The 21,793-nt window shown below is 40.4% G+C and overlaps 1 protein-coding gene across 1 annotated transcript; it reads left to right on the top strand.

Moving 5' to 3' along the window:
• The first annotated feature begins 720 nt into the window (after nucleotides 1-720).
• Nucleotides 721-21,482, top strand: LOC101856592 (BUD13 homolog). Its single transcript, XM_005103887.3, has 7 exons — nucleotides 721-851; nucleotides 7,904-8,094; nucleotides 10,250-11,030; nucleotides 11,823-12,066; nucleotides 13,255-13,409; nucleotides 14,651-14,850; nucleotides 18,937-21,482. The coding sequence occupies exons 1-7, from the start codon at nucleotides 739-741 to the stop codon at nucleotides 19,113-19,115; spliced, it is 1,863 nt and encodes a 620-aa protein (XP_005103944.1). The 5' UTR covers nucleotides 721-738; the 3' UTR covers nucleotides 19,116-21,482.
• The last annotated feature ends 311 nt before the right edge of the window (nucleotides 21,483-21,793 follow it).

Genomic DNA, 21,793 nt, shown 5'->3' with positions numbered 1-21,793 from the left:
TGCCAAGCAAAAACGACCTTCCACAAGATGAAACAGATACTAACAAACATTAATCTGTCACTGGAAACGAGGAAAAGAGTACTGAAAAGTTACATCGAGCCCAACCTATTATACGGGTGCGAAGCGTGGACAATCAATAAACAGCTGGAAAGAACCATTGTAGCGACAGAGTTGTGGTTCATAAGACGCATGCTACGTATCCCATGGACAGCTAGAAAACCAAATGAAAAAGTCCTGGTTGAAGCAAATTATAGAAAACAACTTATCACGAATATAAGAAAACGATAGGCAAATTTCTTCAACACACAATGCGGAAAGAAGCATTAGAGAATATTGTTGTTAAGATGACAACATGGCTGGGAGCAGCAAGAACAACAAACACCATTGCTGCATCGAAAGACAGATGGAAGTGGAGGTCCATGATCGCCCACGCCAGTCGGCAAGGCACCGGATGATGATGATGATGAGGCTTCGGCCGCCTGCGGAGCAAAATTCTAAATTTCCTACCAACTGAAGATGTTAAACGTGTCCTGCGCCTTCACATGACTTTTGTACTTGCGAGCCCCGTTAAACACTAACAAAAAAATTAAATAAATTAATAAATTAAATAATTAATATAAAAAATATAAAAAATAAATAGAATCCCCAAACCAATCAATAATCGAAAGCCGAAGACAGCGACAGCAAGGGAAAAACTCTTCTGCGCTCAAGATTAATTAAAGTAAGCTGTTGATCAACATGGCTGCGCTCAGTAAAGCCGAGTATCTCAAACGTTATATGTCGAAAGATGAAGTCCCAAAAGAAGATAAGAAAAAGAAAAGGAAGAAAATAAAGCCATCCAAAGACAACAAGTAAGGTCTTTAGGGTTCAATTGTAGATCTAACATTTATTAGAATTCTGATGTATTCTTAGATCTCTGGTTTTGATATTTCGAATTTGAATTGACATGAAGGAAGAGAGACATTTTGATTACTTGTACTAGAATCTAGAAATCTAGATCTAGATCTAGATCTACTTGTTGAACTTCTTGTGATGTGTAGATTTCTACATGTATTGCGGCTAAACGTAGAACGACGTACCTGCCTGATTGGCTGCAAATTTTAGTGATGTGATGTCATCACATCCTGAGAAACCCAGAGCCTTAGGCCTTAGCCTTATTAGATTTTTAGAAGGCCGTGGAAATACCAATGTCTAGAATGAAGTGTATACACACAGACCCGGTGGCCAACCGGGAACAAAATCACAAAGTATACTAGTATACAGACCCGGTTGGGGAACTCTTTTGTTATGTCGGAAAGTTTCAGCGCCCACACCCGGTAGTGTGTGTGTGTGTGTGTGAGAGAGAGAGACAGAGAGAGAGATGCTAGCAAAATGCCAATGACATGCCCCCAGCCCCAGTCCCCAGTTTACAGGAGGGAACGAGAGAAAAGATAAAGTGGGAAATAGGTGGGGAGAAAGAAAGACAGAGACAAAGGAAAAGAGAATGCGAGCGATACACAGAGACAGAGGAGAGAGAGAGAGACAGAAGCGTGACTGCTCGATTGAAATTGAAATCATGACATTGTTCTTTTCTTCAAATTGTGATTCCTCCAACTCCAAAAACGGAGGAAAAACGATCGTTCATCGAAAAGACATTCGCAATCTTCATTTAGATCTAGATCTAGGCTAACCTCGAAACTAGATCAATGATTTATGTCTGTCTGTCTAGATCGAGACCAAGGCCATAGGTAGAAGAAGAAGAACCTAGGTCTACCTTGAGTCAAGAGGGCACTTAAACTTTCCGAAATCACAAAAGATTTCGCCTACCGGGTCTGTATACTTTGTGACTTTGTTCCCGGTTACCGGGTCTGTATACACTCCCTTTCTAGAAGGCCACCTCTATTCTCACCCCTTCCTTTTAGACTGAAATTTTCTTCATTTTTTGTCTGTAGCCATAATTCACTTATATAATAGCAGATTAAGGCTTTCTAAAATTGCAGTTGCTTTAAAAATTAATTATTAGTTAAAATAAAGACAATGCATTTTGCACTAAAAGAACATACTTTTAGCCACCAAAAGTCCCAAACTGTGTCGACATTTTAAAAAAATCAAAGTTATTTTTAAAAATCCGATTTAAATTTAAAAAATTGATTTTTATGATTTTTATTTAAAAAAAAAAAAAAATCACCAACCCTGGTTTTTCGTCGAGTTCCGCAATAAACCCACAATTTTTTGCCTTGCAATTTTAGGCAAAATAACATCAACACTTTAATTTTAACAGAATTTTTAATTCGAAATGGTGCGAGTACAGAGCCGATAGGCCTATACTATGTAAATCGTGGTTTCAGCCCAGCTCTAGTCTACTGGGCGTACTCTAAAAGCTATAGCGATCTAACCGGGAATTCAGGCCGGAATACATCATGTACAACACAAACTGAGACACAGAGATCTAACGTGTGTAAGTGTAAGCGTGCGCGTGTGATCAGAAAGTAGGTGCGTGCATGTGTGTGGTGTGCATCATGTGTGTGCGTGTGTAAGGTGTACTTGTGTGTGTGTATGTGTTTGTGTGTGTGCGCCCGCGCGCACGTGAATATTGTTCATACATGATGCATGTGTCTACATACACGGTGACCGGGCACATAGTCTCAGTATCTAGTACACGGTAACCGGAACGAAAATCAATCAATATTTTTCCTGTGCTTTCTTTGTTGTAGAAAAAGGTAAAATTGAAGATTAGCAGACCACCTGGCACTAAAAACTGTTGCAAACGAGATCTAGCTAGATCTTTTGCCTAGCTTTCCATCTAGATAGATATCTAGATCTGTCTATTATTTTTGTGACTTTAGCAGGCACCCCCTATCTACCCCCTCCCCCCCTCCTTTTCTACCGGAGTAGACCTGGATCTAGTGGTGGTCGGCTAATGTTTAAAGAGGCCTAGAAAAACTAGATCTCTACATCTTGATCTATGCCGAGTTGCTTTTCCTAAAACTGTGGCAAATATGTAGCTTTAAAATCTACCTCTGGTTGTCGGAAGTTCTGAGAGCCGCATGGGCAGCGTGTTTGCGTCTGAAGTCATACAATTATTTTTATGAGTGTGGGAACGAACCCTGGTCCCGGAAGTTTTTTTGTTTTCTTTTAGTTTTTTTTTTCCCTTCTCTTCTTCTCCTCCTCCCTAATGACCAACAATTGTATTATAATTTGTTGCTTTATTTTTGTATTATAATTTGTTGCTTTATTTTTTATGTAGTGATGAATCATGCACATTCTGGTTTTTTCCCCAAGAGGAGCTTTTACCAACAAAGTATAGTAACAACAGAATAGGCCTACTTTTCCTTATATACCAGTTTAGGCCTGGTTAAAGTTCAATAGGGATTTTCCTTGGTCTGTAAGTGGAATCATTTTTTATTTTATTTTAGCCCAGAGGCCAAATTTCAGCTCCTCAATTGCAAATTTTCTTCAGCTTCAGGGGCCCTCTTGCGGCCACCAGATCCCTGCCAATTATTATTAATATTCGCCCTGGTTGGGGGTCCAGGGCCAAGCTGATTCCGAATATGAAATCAGTTTTGATGTACGGTAATTTTTTAAAAAATTTGGAGTCCTCAGTTTAATTCTGCGCTGCGGCAAATTTCAAAATGAATCTTCATCACAGCGCGTCTCCCTCAAATCTGAACGTGATCGCATGCAAAATATCAAGCCACGCTTTATTTCTCGACAGAGTCTCCCAACCATCGTTCAATCGTCCAAATTTTTTTACAATTTTGTGGTTACACTTACACCTAACGATCTAGATTCTATCGTATGATCGCTAGATCGTCCAGTTTTTGTACATTTTATCGTTACGTGTAACCGGGCTTTTATTCAATCTATCGTCCAGTTTTCTTTCGATCGAGGAGATTCCTCGTCTTAAAGCCACCATGTCTCTTTACGACGACAGTGATTTGCCTGTAGATAAATATCTACTCTACTCTATACAGTAGAACTCTGATTCAATGAGGTCGTTGGGCCTGACCTAGAATCTCGTTGAATCCGAGTGTTTGTTATAGCAAACACGAGGTTTTGTGTTGATAATTATATGCACTGAGCAAGTAATGTATAAAGAGAAGTCACAAGTAGTGCCTGAAATGCCTGCATATTATGAGCGGTGTGAAAAAAGACAGATTCGTTCAAATACACAAGCCTGTGTCATCTGGATTGTTTACCAAGAAAAAGTTGTGTTGCTGTGTAGAGCCGAGCACACTGCAACTTTTGATTCCATAGACCAGCGCACAATTCATTACGTAGATCTACGTCAAGACTAGCTTATTATGGTAATAATGATCAGTTGCCGGGGGAAAAAAGACTGACGCGTATGCGACATTCAACACCCGGACCGCAGTGCCCCCCCGACACGCATGCACAGCCACACGTGTGCAGGCCGCCCACCCGACCCCGACACACGCTAACGAACCATCTTTAATTGCTTCTGATGACCTTTTGACAAATAAACATTTATTAGAAGCGCTATAACTTTTCAGGCCGGCCTCAAATTCATCATAAGATAACAACTCGGCTCCTGCACAAAACGCCATTTTGCCCGAAGTGATCCCAGTCTCTACCCAGCCTGAGGCGAGTCACGAGTGAGGCAGGACAGGAAGCCCGAGTCATGAGTCACAGGAAGTCAGAAGTGATGTCATGCTGGACAAGAATCAGAGTCCGAATAACATTTTTTCATATTCGGACTCGAGTCTGAATAGTCACTTCGATGATGTTAATGATAACATAATTTTCTAATTCCGGTACTTGGACATGATGGAAGATCGCTTTGATCGTTGATGCTCAGTAGAACAGTGAGAACGCTGATGCTTGAAATTTAAACATGGTAAGCGCAAAGCCAATAAGGCGCTCAAAAACTGCCGTAAAGATGCCGGGGGATTTAACCCCCTCCCCCCTTCCTGCATGCTTCATCACTACATCAAAAACTACAAAGCAACAAATTATAATTTATGGGGAAAACTGTTGGTCTGTCGGGAGGAGGAGAAGAGGAAAAAAAAAAAGTGCCTATTTGCAACGCTGCGCTGCGATTAGGGCCAGTGCTAAATAAAACGCTGTGTTGTGATTATATATTAGCGCCAGTGCTATTTAAAACGGCGTGTGTTAAGTTATAAAGACTTAAAATCTACACTTCGTTTTTGGAAGTTCTGATGGCTGAATGGACAGCGCGTCTGCGTCTGAAGTCAAACCATTATTTTATGAGTGTGGGTACGAATCCCGATCCTGGAAGATTAAAAAAATATGTTCCTTCTTCGACTCTTCCCGACTGACCAACAATTTTTCCCATAATTATAACTTGTTGCTTTTCAGTTTTTTATGTAGTGATGAAGCATTCACATTCTGGTTTTGTCCACAAGAGAGGAGCTTTTACCTACAAAGTAGGTCTATACTTTTTTGTACCAATTTAGACCTGGTTAAAGTTAAATAGTGGCTTTCCTTGGTCTGTGAGTGTAATTATTTAAAAGAAATAATTTTTGGCTCAGGAGAAGGAAAAAGACCCTTCCAGGACCGGGATTCGATGCCATGCTTGGAAGCACTGAACATTAGAGAATGTAGACAGCTTTATACGTTCTCTAGGCCTAACGTTAGAGAATGTAGACACTACCCCCTGCTAATTTAAACGTCGAAGCCTAGATCAGGCGACGTCATGTGTGATGGCAAAATATCAAGTGCACGCAGAGATATATCTGATAATTATTTTTAGGTATTGTATGACGACACTGCGGACAGGAAATAGTGCTTCTAAGACTTGAGTTGCACAGTCTTGTTATTGTTATCCAAGCATCTTTTGACTTACTTGCTCAAACTCAAACTCAAATGATTATGAGAGATGAACAAGACTAATTTTGTGCAGACAATGTCAGTGTCAGAAACAATTGTTAGATCTAGAATCTAGATCTACCCAACATTGATGGGAATAAGACAATGTCATGAAAAAGGAGTCAGATCCTCAGAGGTTCATCAAGAAACTGAGAAAGCTTCCACAATTCAGGCGAGAATACAATATTATTTTATGTAGAAATGATGGCTACTTGATCTAGTACTGGCATTTCAAATAGCATGGGCGCCATTCAGAGTGCGGTGTTTCAAATAGCATGGGAGGAATCGGAACGCAGGGTTTCAAATAACGCCTGCCAAAAAAAAAACTTTCCGGTACCAGGATTCGTTCCCACGCTCCTAAAATAATTGTATGACTTCAAACGCAGACACGCTGTCCATTCGGCCATCAGAACGTCCAACGGCGAAAGGTAGATTAAACTTCATATTTACATAACTTCCATCTTTGGTGCCATGTGGTTGGCTATATATGTAGTCTCGTGGTCGGAGGGGTATCCCGGTCTGACGTCTAACAAGTTGTTTTATGTTTAGTCGCATGTCTTCCCCCCAGTCCAAGTCCATGGCTGCAGGTGGTTGATGGGTGCTCTGGTGTGGTTTGTTCCTTCTTTCCTATCAAACGTCTATCGTCCTTATCTCTCCTCCTTCTTTTTTATGTTTGTTACTCTCTTGTAACACCTCTAATCTTCTGACGCTCATGATATGACCTTTTATGCAGTTGCGAGCTCCGTAAAACCTCTACTAAAACAAAAAAATCCATGGCCATATTATAAGCTTAGATATGTAAATATAGTATATTTCCCACCCGGGGTGAGAATAATTTTTTGAGTTATAATTCCCTCTCGAGTCGGGTCACTTCTCATCTTTTATAACATTTATTTTGGTAGACCTTCAAAATTATTGACCTCTAAAATATTTTTATATTCCCACCTGTTCCTGCAGGGGGGAGTGGGAATAATAAAAAAATTATTCTCATCTATAATTTATGGTCACCTCTTTTCTGACTTGATTGAGTTCGATCAGATTTTTTATCTATTCACTTTCGGACTCGACACTGTTTGAGAGCTACACTGTCATAAAATTCTTGCTGCAGAACAGGCCACTAAAAGTAAAACCATCGCAAATTAATTGTTTTCCAGAAAATATCAGACTTAATTGCAAAACATAAAATTATGGAGAAATACAGGGCGACCTAAAAAAACTCGATCTGATTGTCTTTTAGTGTTTACTTGTATTTTGTCAGATCATGGAAGGTATTTTGAAAGGATTATTGTCTATGTTGAATAGAAGGCCAGTCATGCATGAAACAGGTCATCCAAGTTTTGCCTTTTGATTTTATAACAAATTTTGTTTTGATGAATGACCTAGACCCACCAGTGAGTGGATGCTACAGGAGTTATTTTATTATTATTATTTTTTTTGGTATTATTTTTATTATGAAATTAGCGTGGCATTGCGGTGAAATCAGTTACTTGTCAAAATAATGAAATCGAAGAAACCGACATTTATTTGTTGGTTGGGCAATTTTTATTTTTATTTGTTATTTTTTGAAACTATCTTTTTAAATCAAATTTTTTCTGAACACTTTATTTAATCCCATTTAAAAACTCACAATTTCTGTGGATCAAAGGCTCCAAATTTTAGCGGCCATGTGATCTCAAACACAAAGCGCCCCCCCCCCCCACCTACTTAATTCACAAATGTCTTAACTTCAATCCAAGATAGATAGAGGTATATTTTTCATCAAAAGAAAGACAGATAAAAACAAGCTTTAAAATGCGCTCAGGTACCATTAACTCTACATATGTACCTGAAAATTTAAAAACGAGTGATTCCACCATGTTGGGACACATAATATATGTTTTTGGTTGGCCCATGCCGAGGTGTAGTCTTATCCTTCTTTCCTATTCATCTATCATCCTTATCATCTCTGCTCCTTCTTTTCTTTGTCTGTAACACGTCTCCTTTTCGGCAGATATAAGACCTGTTTGAGTTGCAAGTTCCGTAACACTCTTACTAAGACTAAAACAATACTAGATGTTTACTTCTCTGTGTTCAGGTTGCGGATAATCGACGATGATGTTGACCTTGTAAAACTCAAACAAAAGAAGGAGGAGGAAGCCGAAGAGGAAGAAGATCTGCCGACTGTGGCGGAGATTATTGATGAACGACCCAAACACGTGCAGCAACTAGAGGCGTACAGGAAGAGCTCTCGCTGGAAGAATTTTGGATCAGATAGTGAAGATAATGGTATTGTGATATATGTGTGCGTCATCATGGTTAATTCAGGCACTCATCAAAATAATGAAATCTAAGAAACCACAATTTTTTTACCTGTTGGGCAAATTTTTAAATCACTTTTTTTTCACTGTCTTGTTGAATTTTTTTTATTGTCTTATATTTTGAGAGGACACCGTTTGACAATAACTTGTCAATGTTTATTGTGTAAAAGTGAACAAAATTCAGAAGTGCTGCCTATATTATTGCTGTTGATTTTGTGCAATTGAATTGATTTTGAATTGTTATTTTTAAGTCTCAGAGAGGAAAAAAATTAGGGAAATATTGCAGAAAAGGTTGAAGGCTTACACAATTTTTCTTGATTTCTTTATTGTAAAGGTGTGAGTAGTTTGCATATGCTTTGGTGTGGTTTGCTCTTCTTTCCTATCAATCATCTAGCCTCCTTATTACTTCTCCTTCTATTCTTTGCATGTTATGCTCAAATGTAAATTGATGTGTTGCTCTTGAAGAACTCTAAAACTAAAACTATAGTAAATTCATCACTGGTGATCAGTAGAACTTGGAAGTAATCAAAAGTTATACCTATTATTAGAAACTGATGATAGCAATGTTTACCTAGCAATGTTTACCTAGCAATGTTTACCTAGCAATGTTTACCTAGCAATGTTTACCTAGCAATGTTTACGGCGCACCGGCCGTGGAATTTTAGTTGTAGCAGGTTGTTCCCCGCCAAACGCTATCACGTCGGGGTCATGGGGGTCAGCTCCCTGTCGCCGCTCTGTCTGGGCTGACTTCATTTTTGGTACTTTTCAATGTACAGTTTTAGGTGTATCCTTGTATTTATGGTAATTATCATTTAATGCACCCAAAGTACGCATTTCTGCTCTTGAGACCCAAAAAACAATGGACATTGTAACTTGTCTGGTTATTCCGTTAGACGCGCTGAAGTCGGCAGTGCTAAATTGTAAAAAAATTTGTACAACTGTGAATGAAAAAAAAATCAATATAAAATAAAAAGCACGACAAAATCTGTCGAACTTTCGGAACATGACTGGCATAGAATTGGTGCAGATACTCAGAAAAAATGGTAACTGCGTGTATAATAGGAAGCTGTAATTTTGCAACTTTATGCATCTGGCACACAATTCGCTATGAAGTAATTCCTCCAAATACAACTTTAAGTGTCTAATATAATCGGAAATATTCGCATATTTTCTCTAAAGTTTGTCAAAATTACCCTGATGTGTCTCTATGAAAAAGTGCAAACCGATTTTAGTGCCAGAATACATCTACAATAATGTAATACACGAACTGTAGGCGATCAGTTACACTCCATAAATTATTCCTTATTTTTCTTAAAACGCTAGATCTAGGATTTATAAGTTGACTGAATAACAGGGATGGCTTCTCGTGATTGTATTATAAAAATTAATTTCTAGCTTTCCAATTACACTGAATCAGCACCAAGCTTTTCCAGCTTTTATTTTCGTTTCTATAACCATTTGCAATCTGACGATGTTCTGATTTCTTTACTTTTATAAGTGTCCACGCATATGTCTGACACAAAAACTAAGAATGAATGTTAGCTGTCATTATTTTTATTCCATACAAGAAGTTCATCTCTACCCATGTATTAACACACTTTTGTGTTTTAAAAAAAATCTCTTAATATATCTTTCTTAGTTGTATGCAGGCTGCCACAGACACAGCATGATTCATGGACAAACGCAGAGTAACTTTCTCTTGTTTAATGGTAGAACAAGAGCTGACGCTGAGTGTCTTTAGTTTAAAAATGCAGATGTGCATCTTTTTTCTCTTATAACTTGACTATCACTACTCGCACAGATTTTAGATTTCTCATGGTAAAAGACATGATATTCGTTGTCTGTTTAACACAGATTTTGGAGATATCTGTCGTGCCTTTTTAAAATAAACAATAATGGGGAAGGGGTCATTCCCGGAAGGCTTTTTATATTTTAAAAAATCTTTTTAGGAAAATAAAAAAATCGCGGCCACAATTCATGGACTAAAAAATACCAAAAATCGCGGCTGCGATTCGCTGGTTGCGGCCACGACAAACGCAGATGCTAAGTTTACTGTACGCTCATTAACACTGAGGTCTTTTTTTTTTCTTTCTGTCTTCACATGTTCTCTTTTTTTCTCATAGATGAGGTTGGCGCCCTAAACTATGGAATCATCCAAACTGGCAATGGAGATTCCAGGATAAACAACAAAGCAAGTCTACCGTCGTCAGGCAGACGGCGACGTCACGACAGCAGCGGCTCTGACGCCTCTGTGCCGAGGAGGAAAAGTTCTCCCTCAACATCAAAATCATCAGAGAAAGGTCACAGGAAGTCTGATAAATCACCGGTGCACAAACGTGAGAGTCACAGTGGCAGGCACGACTCTGATTCCGATACATCATTGCCCGCCAGACAAAAGTCTTCCGACAAAAACGTTGCCTCTGCAAAGTCTTTAGGGGGGGACAGACAAAGGAAACGGCACGATAGCTCACCGGACTCGCCATCATTCTCAAGACGATCCAAAACTTCACCTGTGGCTAAATCTGCTTCTTTTTCTTCTTCTCGTCGTCGCTCGCCGTCCAATAGGTCAATGGGTCCTGGTGGAGATGACAGGCATTTACCAAAACGTAGACAGGCACGTCATGACTCAGATTCCGATCAGTCACCTGTGAGGAAAAGCGGAGCCGTCTCAGAATCTGACCAATCACCAATGAGGAATAAGAAGGGAGGGTCTGATTCCGACCAGTCACCTCCCAGAAATAAAAGAAATGATTCCGACTCTGACCAGTCGCCACCTAGGAAGAAGAAAGGGGCCTCCGATTCTGACCAATCACCGCCTAGGAAGAGAAAGGGTGCCTCAGATTCTGACCAATCACCACCAAGGAAGAGAAAAGGTGCCTCTGATTCTGACCAATCACCACCGAGGTGAGTGTGTGTCATTTGTCTTCACTCTCTTACCCCTCCCACTTCCTTTAATTGCAAATATCTCGACTTCTATTTAAGGTGGATGAGAATTTTTAAAACTTTTTCGTCAAAAGCATGGCAAATAAACCGGGTTTAAGATTAAACCTATAACTGTTTATGCTCTAATATTGACAAGCTTTGGATTGTAGCGTGTTGTTACATAAATGTCTGCTTGCCTGTACCTTAATTGTGTCCTCTTATATATTTAAATCTTTTCTTCTCTTTTTTTTTAAAACTTTGGCATGGTGGGTATATGCTTGTAACTTTTTTAAGAGCATCTGAGCAAAGGAATGAATGGAGAACCATGATCACCGATGTCTGTCTCAGATCTGTCACTGGATGATGATGATGATAATATGCTTATTGCTTTAACCTCTTCTTTTTCTATTTTGAAATTGTTAACATTTATACATATTTCAAATTTAGCTTTTTGCGATGAAGTAAAGTAGGTTTACGATTTGTTGGAGTGAATTGAATCATTTAATTTAGCGCAGCTCCTAACGGAGGGTTACCAAAATGAAAAGAGAAAAAACTTTTGCTTTTTCTATGCATTTGGACTCATTGCCATCTTTTAACAATAATATTTTTTTTTCTGCTGAGTAATTTTTCATACCTTGTGATTACCGTTTTCATAAGCTTTTAAGATATAATATTGTTGTGTTATCATTATTTTCTGCTGAGAATGTTTTTATACCTAGATCTATACTTTGTGATGATAACCTTTTTTTTTTCCAAACTCGCAAATTGTTTCAGGCGCGGGAAAAAAAATTCAGATTCCGACTTGTCTCCTCCGAGAAGAAGGGGAGGTAAGGGCAGTTCTGGGGACATGCGCCCGTCCAGGAAAAAGTCGAGATTTGACCAGTCTCCAGAGGGAGGGGCTGGGGTCAGGAAAGCGACCAAGACCCTGGGAGGAGCAAAGGCGGGTCTTTCCTCAGCGCAGGAGATGAGGCAGGAGGCTTTGAGACTGAGAGCTAAGGAGGACAAGGCTTTCAATAGTGTGAGTTGTTGATTGAGTGTCTTTTCCTTTTCCAGTGGGGAATGAGATAGAGGGTGCCCACGTCCCTCGTGACTCATTGGAGCAGAGGAAGATAGGACTAACGCTAACATTACATAAACACCATCCCACATCATCGCTTACCACCACCATCATGTCTCAAATCATCATTGTGCCAAGATCCTTGATATACATCTGTATTCCTTGAGTGGGTGGTTGACGAGTGCTCTGGTGTGGTTTTCTCCTTCTATCCTATCAAACATCTATCGTCTTCATCTCCCCTCCTTCTTTTTTGTGTATGTTACTCTCTTGTAACACCTTTAATCTTTGGCACTTATATGACCTTATTGTGTTGCAAGTGCTGTAAAACACTTACAAAAACAATAAAGTATTCTTTGAATCTTTTTCTGTAACATTTATATGTTACAATAATTATGACCATAATACACTATTGGACTCTATTATACTCACCTGTTTCTACTAATCAGACTGCCAGATGGCGCCTATCTCTCAGAAATGGGCAAAAGACAAAAAGAAGAAAAAGAAAGAAAGAAAGAGGTTTTTTTAATATAGAAAAGAGTCTTTTCCTTGTGTCTTTATAGGTTTTTAATGAAGCAGAAGTAGTCGACAAGCTGTTCAAATGTCTTAAGCTCAGAAAGCAAAATTTTTAAGAAGAGAGAAACACACACACACGTTACACACACACACACACACACACACGGTACACTCGCCCATACACACACACACACACAGATACACACACACACTTACACATGCACACCCATACATATTAACGCGCACACACACCCATACACACATATATGCACACGCGTGCACATACACACGTGCGCGCGCACGCACACACACACACTCACATGTGTGCACATGCACGCACACACGTATGCATACACACACGCACTCTCCCGCGCACGCACACACACACACACACACATACACACTTACATTCTTGTACGCCGCTTACACTCTCACGCGCATACACCCATGTGCGCTCCACATACACACATACACATACACACACACACACACACACACACACACACACACACAGGCACACACACACACAGGCACACACACGCACTCGCACGTGGCCACCTTAACCATCTCCCCAAGATGAAATAATCTAGGATCTTTGATGTATGGGTAAATTGCATGTTCAATATTTTTTTACAGATAGACGATGAAACTTTGGGAAAAAACGCTCAGACGGTAATGAGGGACAAAGAGACAGGAAGGAGGAGGAACTTGAAAGAGGAGGAGGCAGCAAGTAAAGAAGAGGAGAGGAAGAAAGAGGAGCTGGCGAAGAAGTACCAGCAATGGGGCAGGGGGTATGTGGGCATTTTTTTCTCCTCGTGTTTTAGAATAGAAAAAGGTGGGGGAATGGTGGGGGGATGGTGGGGGAGGCGAGAGGGTGGTGCCTGAAAGTGGCCAGTATGGATGAAATCACGCTTGACTCGACATAATGACTTTGATCGTCTTGCTCTCACTGAAAAAATAGAAGGCAAACGTGGCAGGGGTAGACCCAGTGACGCTTATCTGGAAAACCTGAATGGATGGGTGATGGGGAAACACTCTCCCACTCTCTCTCTCTCTCTCTCTCTCTCTCTCTCTCTCTCTCCCCCTCCCTCTCTCTCTCTCTCTCTCTCTCTCCCCCTCCCTCCCTCCCTCCCTCCCTCTCTCTCTCTCTCTCTCTCTCTCTCTCTCTCTCTCTCTCTCTCTCTCTCTCTCTCTCTCTCCTTCCTGTAAATTCACCATTTTCTCGAAATAGGAGTTTTGTGCCTGTTTTGCGTTTCCGAGTTAGGCATAGCTGTATATAAGACCTCGCCCTGTGGTATTGGTCATGGCACAGTTGTCTCATAAATTATCTAAATTGTGTAGAGATGGAGGCGTAAAACTTTTACAAATACAATTTACAGTTATGGTAATATAATTTGGTAGAGAAAATGAATAGAAAATGATTTTCTCTAGCTCAAATTTGGGCCCGCATTAAACCTGTGTGTATATGGGTGGTTGACGGGTGCTCTGATGTGGTTTGCTTCTTCTGTCGTATCGAACATCTATCATATATAAAGACAGCATTTTTATAGCACAAATTCCCGCTCAACAGCAAGCTCTATAGGCTTTTCAATCTATATTATTACCCCAGCAGACCTGATAGTATTTTGAAAGAATCTCAATTTCCTGGGAAGCATACAGTCATGCCTATCTCTCCTCCATCTTTTTTGTTGTATTTGACTATTTAGTAACACCCCTGATCTTCATCACATATATATATATATATATACTGCCTTCTCTTATTTCTCTTTTTCACTCTGTACAACTTTGTGTGTATCTCGATCTTCCCTTAGACCTAAGACCAGTGTCTGTGGTGTAGTGGTTAGGCGCTTTGCTGTTGCATGTGGGAAACCTGAGTTCGATTCCCAAGTGGGGAGAATTTTTATCGAGTGTCTCGGTCTTTCCTCTGGGATGTTGTATCCCTCTCAGCCGTGGTCAGCCCTTAATGATCTAAATTATGTTCATGGGGGCGTAAAAACACCTTCATTAAAAAATATTTTTTTTTTTTTTATAGGCTTAAGCAGCAGGAAACAAGGGCGGCTACTCTAGCAGACCAGGTGCAGGAAGCGATGAAGCCGCTGGCCCGTTACCAAGACGACGCGGACCTGGACACCATGTTGCGTCAGGAGGAGCGCCAGGAAGACCCCATGCTGGCCTTCATCCGCACGAAGAAGAAGAAAGAGGAGGAGAAATCTGGCAAGAAGAAAAAGAAAGGTGAGATGTCTTGAAAGGCGAAATCCTGTGGTTTTTAACCCCCTGAGTGTAGACAGCTGATTAGACTGGCTGTACGTTTAGTTCTGTGATGTCACGACCGGTTTAATGGGCCTGAATTTGAATCGTTCTTTCAGTTTCTTTGTCCCATTTTTTATACCGCCAAACATTTTTGCTCCTTTACACAAGAGCTGCACTTCCTATTTACCTTCTTCTTTCTATAAAATGCATAGGATTATGATCTTTACTTGCTTGGTTGCCTGTTCATAAGTTTTCCAACATAATATTATGGTGAAATCATTTATTTCTCCTTGACACGACAGACTGTTTGTCAACGATATTCGGAGGATTATAAAGAAACAAAAACTTTTCTCTTTTTTATTCACATGTGTATCAAGGGGACAAAAACATTGCATTTGTCACACTCAGTTGTTTCGAGGTACAGAGTACAACCCCAAATTTTTTCACCTTGTTTCACATGTGAGCCATCATGGTGAAATCAGACGCTCGTCAAATTGATGAAATTGAAGAAACTGGCATTTTTATGTCCGTTTGGCAATATTTATTTAATTTTTGTTTTTTGACTCAACATCTTTAAGGTCTATTTAGAAACACATTTATGTGTGGTTTTTACTGAAACATTCAAGGCACAAAAACTATAAATTTGCAAGCTTTGGAAGTCGTCAAACTTTGGCGCCCATTTTCTCTTTAATTTTATTTCTGAAACCAGGCGATCCTCACGACCTTCAATCACAAATATCTCGACTTCTATTCATGATAGATTAGCATTTTTTCACCGAAAGCAAGACAAATGAACAGGCTTTAAAATGATACCAATAACCCCACATGCCTCAAATTGACGAGCGCCTGATTCCACCACGTTATGACACATATGTTTAACACACCATTACCTCACTTTGCCCACCCCTGTTGCGGAAAGCCCGGCCGACCACCTATGTCCGATCCCGCACCCCTTGTGGGATCAGTATTTAAAACACAACAGCGCTTCTAATTCACCGCGTAAGTTGCGGGAAACGCCACACCTAGTATCATTTACTTTCTGCTGATCGATATTTTGTTTCAGATCTTGTTTCCGAGTAGTAGTTTTTGTATAGCAGATGATTTTGGAAGCTCACATCAACCGATTCGCAATGTTTTCCTTCTGTCACTGCAGTCATGGAGTTGGCACTCGTTGCGATGTCAAAACAAACGTGCTAGATGTTGAGATTTTTAATGATAATAACAACGATTTTGGCGAGGACATCGAAAGCTGCAACTCTGATTTAGTTTAGGAGTTCATACTTAGCATTGAAATAGCTCTGAATAAACGTTTGGAATGTGAAACAAGGGACCAAGCATGAGTACTGACTGTCACGAAGGGGAACCGACGGGCAAACTTAGACCTAGGTCTAGTACTAGAGTTGGATCCGTGATGTGAACAGAAAAAAGAAGGATACTTTTAGATCCTGATCCTGTAGTACAAGAGCAGGAACTATGAGTAGATTTAGGTGTCAAAATGTAACTAAATAAGGCAATAGATATCATGCAAGTCAGCCTAGCAAGATAAAACGCTCAAAGGGAAAGGAGACATCAATCAAAGCTGTGCAGTCTGTGGCATTCCATTGACTGAACCCTGCTCTTTTTTTAGATTTCACTCTGAAATAAACATTTTTTCTGCTGTAGAAAACTTGAAGGATATGTACATAGTTGATTTTGTTTTCAATTCCACCCAAATCAAGCCCTTTTCTGTAAATTTACCCCTCCTCAGTTTGGATGAGTACCTCTAAAAAAATGTCTATGCATGGTCAAATTGTGCCCATGTTTGAAAGATCATAACAAAAAAGCCATAAAAGATTTCTTTGTCATTTATTTTGCATGTTATTGAACTATATCTGATATTTTTGTGATGTACATTTGGTGTATGTAGTGTGAGAGGGTGAATTTTTGTGAATTTTTTAAACCCCCCAAAGTCCAGGCTCCTGCACTTGTGTTTTCTTAAATAGCCCAGACTCAAGTAAGATAAAGTGTGGCATGTGACTCGTCTTGTTGCTCCACGTATTATGTTCTTTTCTTTACTTTAAAAACCCCCCAAAAATAGTCTTAACGGTTAAATCTACTGTAACAGTCACCTGTATAAAACAATCAGGTGTACAAACAGCCACTTCCCCCTTTTCCCCTTACTTCTTTTAATGTTATAATCAAGGCCACCTTTATTCTCACCACAGGTGAGAATAACCCATGTCTCACTTTTCTCACCCGGGTGAAAATAACCCATGTCTCACTATTCTCATCCCCCCCCCCCCTGGTGAGAATAGCTCCCACCCTGGTGTGGGCATGAGGCGCGGATTCCCCCCGACCTCTCGCGGGCCAATAAAATCACCTATGCCCTTGGTGGCTTACCGCATGTGGTTGGGAACGAATAATAATGTAAAAACATTTTTCGCCTCTCCAGTAAAAAAAAAAATCTCACTACCGACACTGAGCGGGATGTGAGACCAGCTGCCGGCCGGACCTTTCGTTGTTTACACACTTAACGATGACTGGCCTCTCTGCACACAATACATTTTGGTTCAAGGAACAGAGAGCGTGTACGAATGTAACGAGACACGAGCACGAGACCGTGCTCTTGTACGACGGTTGAAGGGTTGTAAATTATTCAGACCAAATGGACGAGGGCGTTAAATCGTATTAACTAGTTTAATAATTTTAAGCAATCCAAGCTCTTTTCTTCACTTTCATTTTTTTTAAAATTCTTTCTTTTTATTTTTTTTTTTCTTGCTTGTTCTGTCCCTTTCTTCTTCAACATTTGGAGTTTTGATCCAAAAAAGAGCCTGAGAGCCAAATGAAAATCTCCGGGCCAGACGCGTTCCAAAAGAGCCAAATTTCTGGGATTTGTCTCCAATTTGACAACCCTGATTGTGACTAGATCTAGATGTATGTCTATTCTGACGCCAACAGGATCCTGTGGAGCATTAGCCCCGGGAACCTCAGCCCTGATCCCTCTTGTGTTATTTCCGGTAAAACAAGGGAGGGGGTGAGAATAGCAAGACATATGTTATTCTCACCCGTTGTGAGAATAACCACTTCCTATAGTCAAACCTTGTTATACCGCCACCCTTGGAACAAGCATGAAGTTGGTGGAACAGCAGGGCTGGCGGTTCAGCTGGGTTCTTCTGCTGTATAGCCCCGAGTCCCAACGTCAAGGCGCATGATTCTGGCTGTGCAACCTGTGTTTGAAAAATGTCTATTTGTTAGTGATTTGCATGTACATGCACATGTATTCAGAGATGAGAGTCTTCTCTCTCTTTAGCTCTATGTCTTTCTCGTGGGAGAAAGATTACCAAGTAGCCAATCAGCGGGTGTAGTGTGCTGTTTGCACTTTGCACTTCTGGCGGTCAGTTTGCTAATGGTATGGCATTAATGTTAGTGGAAAAAGAGCCCTACAGCTCAGACAATTGCAGAACGGTGACGGGAAGGAGTAAATACTATATTTATGTCGGCGCTCCTTTTTGTACACTGGCCAAACCTGGTGATAAGCGAGGCTGACGGTATGACCGGGGGTGGTACAACGGGGTTTGTCCCCCCAGGGCAGTGCCTCTGACTGAAGTGTCTTTAGGCCATTCCCAAAGCGTTCTAATGCACAGTAGAATTGTAAATGGGCTGATCTTACAATGTTATGCTCATAACTGTGCCTGAACTACAACAGGGAACTGCTGCTTTTTCTTCCCTAATCCTTACTATCGTCATTTTCCTCTATTTTTTTCTTATGTTTTTCACACTCTTGTGACCCGCTATTTCCGGGGTGCCTTGATAGTTGAAGCAGACTTCATGCTATTGAAGCTAAAGAGGTGAGCAGAGTAAGTCTGATTCCCTGTAAGGACTCCTCTGTTGACATCCACCCCTTGGTGTTCATATGACCTTATGCAGTTGCGAGCGCCGTAAAACCTCTACTAAAACAAAAACAAAACGAGTTTTGACCATATAATGACAAACTATTAAAGACGTCCACCTGTTTAAGACAGTCACCTTTCTCCTCAATAATGGGTTGCTGTCAACTATATTTTCTTATCCCTCTCTTCTCGTCACCAGAGCTACCCAAGTACAGCGGTAGCGCCCCGCCCCCTCCCAACAGGTACAACCTCCAGCCGGGCTATCGCTGGGATGGAGTCGACCGCTCCAACGGTTTCGAGAAGAAAATCTTTGAACACGCCGCCAACAAGAAGGCGGTGCAGGAGATAGCGTACAAGTGGAGCACTGAGGATATGTGATGATAGTGTCGGGGTGATGACTGCAAGGGACAGGATGATGGTTGTCATAGCTTGTTCACTTTTCTCTATCTCCGTTAAAAAATTGTAGCATGTTTATTACTTTTCCCATGCAGAAGTAACTTTCCATGACTCTTCTGTGTGCCAGCAACCTAACAAAAATATTTTTTGGTAAAAAATCTTGGTTGAGTAATTAAAACAGCTTCTTTATTTTGGCCCTACATTAAACACCACCCTTTGGATGCATTCACAAGATCACTACCGGCACAGTAAATGGTTTACAGTAACTAGCCTAGAAATTGCGATTTTTTAGGACAGCAACAGCACCCTGCCCCCACATTTCAGTGCAAGATTGTAGCTTTTCTCCCCAAGACCTGTAAGGGGTCACTGAATGAGTCTCAAAAATTACTCATCTGCCTTTGGACCGTGTTTCGTGGTGGTGCATTAAATTGTGGTGTTGATTAACATAAATCAATTTTTTAAAACGTTTTAGGTGTATGCTGTAAATGCTGTAAATCCCCAATTGTTTTTTTTTTACCTGCTTTAGGGTAATATCAAAGAAAAAATGTTGGAACCTTAGTTTGCAATGGCCTTCATTAATGGCAGGGTGGCCCACGGAAAACATTTGTTTCGGCGGAAATTGTTGGATCAACGTCGGCAATAAAGGTGTGAATGTATTGAAATGATAACAGTTCATTTGTGCCCGTGGAAAACTGAGAAGTCGGCGGGTTGGCAGTCATCCTGTGAAATATGGAACTGTTCTTGGCTCATAGGTCCATGTGTTCTGCCTTCATTGATGTTAATGTGTTGTTTTCTGATTTGAGAACTGAATTTTTCAAACTTAAGTAAAATCTAGATCAAGATACAAAGCATTCTAAATATGATTAATTTGAAAAATCGTGCCATGGGCTACTTAGCTCTTTAAAATACTTTATGTATTATCTAAAGAGTTAGATCTTGATCAATCTTAAAATCGTATATGTCTTGATCTTCTTGACTTTGTGAAAAGAAGAAACTTTATGAACTCAGTCGCAATGCAGTGTGAGTCGTGAGTGACTTAGTTGGTGAAAGTGACAGCATCTAGATTCTAGATCTGTAACTCTATGAACATGGAAAAACCCAGTAAGATAGTCTTTGAAATGTAGAAGATGGACAGCCTTTGGCTTACTGAAAACCAGGCCAGAGTCCTCTCAGTCATGAGATGTTTTCAGACTCGAAGATGGCTGAGAGTTTTCAGTGTAGTTGCTCAAAACTTGGCTACCTTGGAACATTTGGGATCGCAGTAGTGATCAAGTCGGCTATCCTAAGATGTGTATGAAATAGCCCCTTCTACGTGATTCTCTTTGATGAAAGCCTTAACATTGACAATGGCAAGAAACAACTTGACCTAAAGTGGTTGACTATTTTTTGGTGTGGAAGGGTTTTTAGGAGAAAGATTTCCCTGGCCACCATCTCTGTTGGTCATCCAAAGCTTAGATCCACGTGCAGGGACTTGAGAAGATTGAACAGCGTGATTTGTTTTTATCTTGTTTTAACTGTGGACAGAGGAAAGGGGACAAGGTATAGTGTGGGAGATGTTATAACAATGTTGGGTGTTGACTGCAAGGGATGGGGTGATGACTGTTAGTGTGGGATTTGTTGTTGTTGATTTATTGTTGCTACTACTTACCAAGAGAATCAGGGGGAGGGGAAAGGGGGAGGGAAGGGGCAGATGGGCAGTGGTAGTACTCCCACCACCCTTACCTTTTTTTGTAAGTCTATGGTTTGGTTAATGGAATGTATGTTTGTATGTGTGTGCACATGTGTGCAGGTATGTTTTACAAGTCTGGTTTGCCTAATGGAATGTGTGTATGTAGGCCTATGTATGTATTCACACATGTTTATGTATTTGTTTATGTTTTTATTTGTTTTTCACCTTTGGTAGAAGGAAGAAGCTGGTTTTGTGTGTGTATTGTGTGTGTGTGTGTGTGTGTGTGTGTGTGTGTGTGTGTGTGTGTGTGTGTGTGTGTGAATGAATGTTTTGTTACTGTTGTTGTTGTTGCATGGTGGGGGGATAAATGCAGTACAATAGAGAAGGATGATCCGAGTTTGTATGTGTGTGTGTGCCTCTTTGTTTTGAGTTTGAATAAATTTTTATTTCATGTAAACAACTATGCTGCTTTTTGTAATCCTCACTTTGTGTCCAATTCGTGGGTTTTTTTAATGATGTTGCTCTCACTCTCAGTAATTATCTGTCCTACCCTACTTTGGCAGACTGGGTTTTTTTTCTGTGTGGAAGAGGGTGACTTTGAATGTTTGCCATAAGAAACTGTAATAAAAAGCAACGCTGTCATCTATCCACCTATGGAAGATTTGGCCATTGTAAATTGAGACCAGTTCTTCCTTCTCCAATTTGAGGCTCAACACAAAGCAAAAATACTCCCGAAAGTTTCCTGTTTAAAGGGCATCCGTTAATGTTTCTGTTTTCATTGAAGTCTTCAATGCGTTTGAATTTCATCTTCAAAACCTCAAACAAGGAGCAAGGAAGAAAATTCTGATTGACTGTTTTTAATCTGCAGACTTTGTTTCCCTTTGCTCTTTGGATTTGGTTTTGATCTAACGCCTTCCGGAACACTCTAACCGTCAGGTCACGTTGACTAATTCAGTGTGCAGTGCTGCCCACAGCGGCTGACAGTCTCCTG

The sequence above is a fragment of the Aplysia californica genome, unplaced genomic scaffold, assembly GCF_000002075.1.
Source record: "Aplysia californica isolate F4 #8 unplaced genomic scaffold, AplCal3.0 scaffold00394, whole genome shotgun sequence".
In the NCBI taxonomy this organism is placed as follows: domain Eukaryota; kingdom Metazoa; phylum Mollusca; class Gastropoda; order Aplysiida; family Aplysiidae; genus Aplysia; species Aplysia californica.
This window is presented reverse-complemented; position numbering and strand designations above follow the sequence as displayed.